Source organism: Coenobita brevimanus, chromosome 11 (genome assembly GCF_032717465.1).
Source record: "Coenobita brevimanus isolate Jiangsu-jjx chromosome 11, ASM3271746v2, whole genome shotgun sequence".
NCBI lineage: Eukaryota > Metazoa > Arthropoda > Malacostraca > Decapoda > Coenobitidae > Coenobita > Coenobita brevimanus.
In genome coordinates this window covers 11,659,096-11,661,595 of record NC_136964.1, presented here as the reverse complement: position 1 = coordinate 11,661,595, position 2,500 = coordinate 11,659,096, and the positions used below count along the sequence as shown (strand labels likewise).

General features: G+C 55.7%; 1 protein-coding gene across 1 annotated transcript in view; it reads left to right on the top strand.

Annotated features, from left to right (window-relative positions):
• The first annotated feature begins 876 nt into the window (after positions 1–876).
• Positions 877–2,500, top strand: part of LOC145411183 (uncharacterized) — a 19,736-nt gene continuing 18,112 nt past the window's right edge. Inside the window, exon 1 of the mRNA XM_080281240.1 lies at positions 877–2,500. This exon is cut by the window's right edge and continues 20 nt beyond it. Coding sequence (XP_080137366.1) covers positions 877–2,500 — 1,624 coding nt within the window.

Genomic DNA, 2,500 nt, shown 5'->3' with positions numbered 1-2,500 from the left:
GAGAGAGAGAGTCACATTTACCCCTCACCACATATTAATATATTAAACTCAACACCATGACATAAAGGACCAAAAATAGGAGAAAAAATAAATATATATTCGTTTTGAGCTTAAAAAAATAAATCGGTTAAAAAAAAGTGCTAAGGTACTGAAGGACTTGAAGTGATAATGAGAAGAAGATGATGGTTTGAATCGTCTTACTTACGGCAGTCATCGTAGTATCGTTTATAAAGGCTCCCCACGCTGCTCGATCTCTGGCAGCCTCCCTCTTCAGTCCCTTACCCCTGAGGGCACCAAGACGACAATTTATTACCCAACACCTCCTCCTTACCGGTTTATTTCTCATTCTGCTCCGTTACTATATTCTTGTGTGTTACTTACGCAATCTATGTTGATAAGAAAAAGACATAAGAAGCAAACCAGAGGATATTAATGAGTAGTTTGGAAAATAAATCGCCAAGGAAGAGGTGTTAGGGAGGCTCCTTACCCGCCGAGATGACTGACCTATATCAAATACTTTCTTTTAGTAATGTAGTGATTTATTTGGTATTCCTTGAGGCTTTCACTACAACAGGTCTCCATTAACCTTCACTCCATCTCTCTAACACCTCTTCCGTAGCGATTTATTTTTGGATATGGGTAGTTAATATTCTCTCTCTCTCTCTCTCTCTCCTATTCACCACACACCTCTCTCTCTCTCTCTCTCTCTCTCCTATTCACCACACACCTCTCTCTCTCTCTCTTTCCAGGATCTCTCTCTCTCTCTCTCTCACTTATTCCACACTTCTCTCATTTTCCAGGATCTCTCTCTCCAATTCACAGTTCTCTCTCTTTCTTTTTCCAGGATGCCATGAGCCAGGTCAGGGCAGGTCAAGGATGGCATGCTATCAGAATGGCGGCGGCTCTTCACTGCAGTTGTCCGCCACCCGCCTCCCCCCACCCCTCATGTGTGGACCCCAGCCCCCCTCCACCTCCCCCCCTCACCTCCCCTCCCCCCTAGACCCACCCCAGCTCTCCCCCCTCGACCCCCCTTCACACCTGTCTCCCCTAGATGCCCCCTCCACCAGGCCCTTTCTCTCCCTGGACCCCCCTTCCACCTTCTCCCCCCTGGACGCCCCCACCAGACCCTTTTCCTTTGATATTACTCGTGATGGGCAAAGGACCCACGCCACCACCATCACCCCACCCGACCCCGCCCACTCCTACCCGGCACCCACCACCCCGACATCCCGACTATCCCGCCGTGGGACGGACCTGTCCCTGAACCACGTCAAGCTGCAGGAGACGTACATCACGGTGGAGGCGCAGAAGGAGTCCGAGAAACAGCTGACCGAGGCGTGGAAGCGCAAACGGAGACGGTCCGTTGAAGCGCGTCGCCCGGAGTACCTGAAGAGCGCCCCGGTGACGCGCGTGAGGCACCCGCTGGAGGAGAGTGTGGCGCTGTCGTTCCTCAGCAGTGTGGTGAGTGTGGTGGTGACCTGTGTGGTGAGTGTCCCCTTGACGCTTCTCCTGGTGATGATTCTGCCAGTCGCTGTGCTCCTGAAGGGGGTGGTGGCTGCATGTAGGATCCCCCGCACCCGCGCCTGCACCGGGGCCTGCCACACGGAGTACCTGTCGCCACACGATGCCCAGTTCCTGCTACACGACGGGGACAGCCACGCCGTCATCCACAGCGTCCTCATCATCGACGCGGCCATGAGTCTCAAACGGATCAAACAGCTGGTGGCCTCGCGGGTGATTGAGGCCAAGACCGGGTCAGGAGGCCTTATGTACCCACGACTCACACAGATGGTCAAACAGTTGCCAGCTGGTCCTGCCTGGGTACAAGACCACAATTACAACCTCCACAATCACATCTTCTCAGGCCCTTCCGTCACCACCGAGGACGCGCTACAGAAATACGTCAGTGCCCTACTATCCCAGCCGCTGCCCATGACGAGGCCTCTGTGGGAAATTATTGTCCTGCATGACTACGGCAGAAGCCACGACACGGTGCTGGTGTGCCGTCTGCATCAGTGCCTATCAGACGGGATCTCCCTGCTTCGTGTGCTGTGCCAATCACTCTCGGACAATCAGATCATGCATATACCCCAGAAGCCTCACTTTGGCGGGCAGACCTACGGCATGAACCTGGTCCGTGCTCTGCTGGTGGGGCCTCTCACCGCCCTAACCTGGCTGGTGTGGTGGCGGCCGCAGCTCAACCCACTCACCATACGCCGCGGGGGCACCTCAACGGCCAGGACGCGACGCTCGGCTGGGGGCGGCTGTTGTGGGTGCAGCAGGGCGGTTTCCACGAGCAGCTCAGAGGGCGGGGCGTACACGGTGTGGGATGTGGGAGGGGGTGGGGGTGCGGGAGGGGGCCAGGTGGTGGTGTGGGCGGCGGGTGTGGCAGTGAACAGTGTGGTGCGGATCAAACAAGTCACCCGTACCTGTCTCAATGATGTCCTGCTGGCGGCACTGGCGGGGGCCCTGAGACTCACACTGCAGAGAAGGGGCGTCG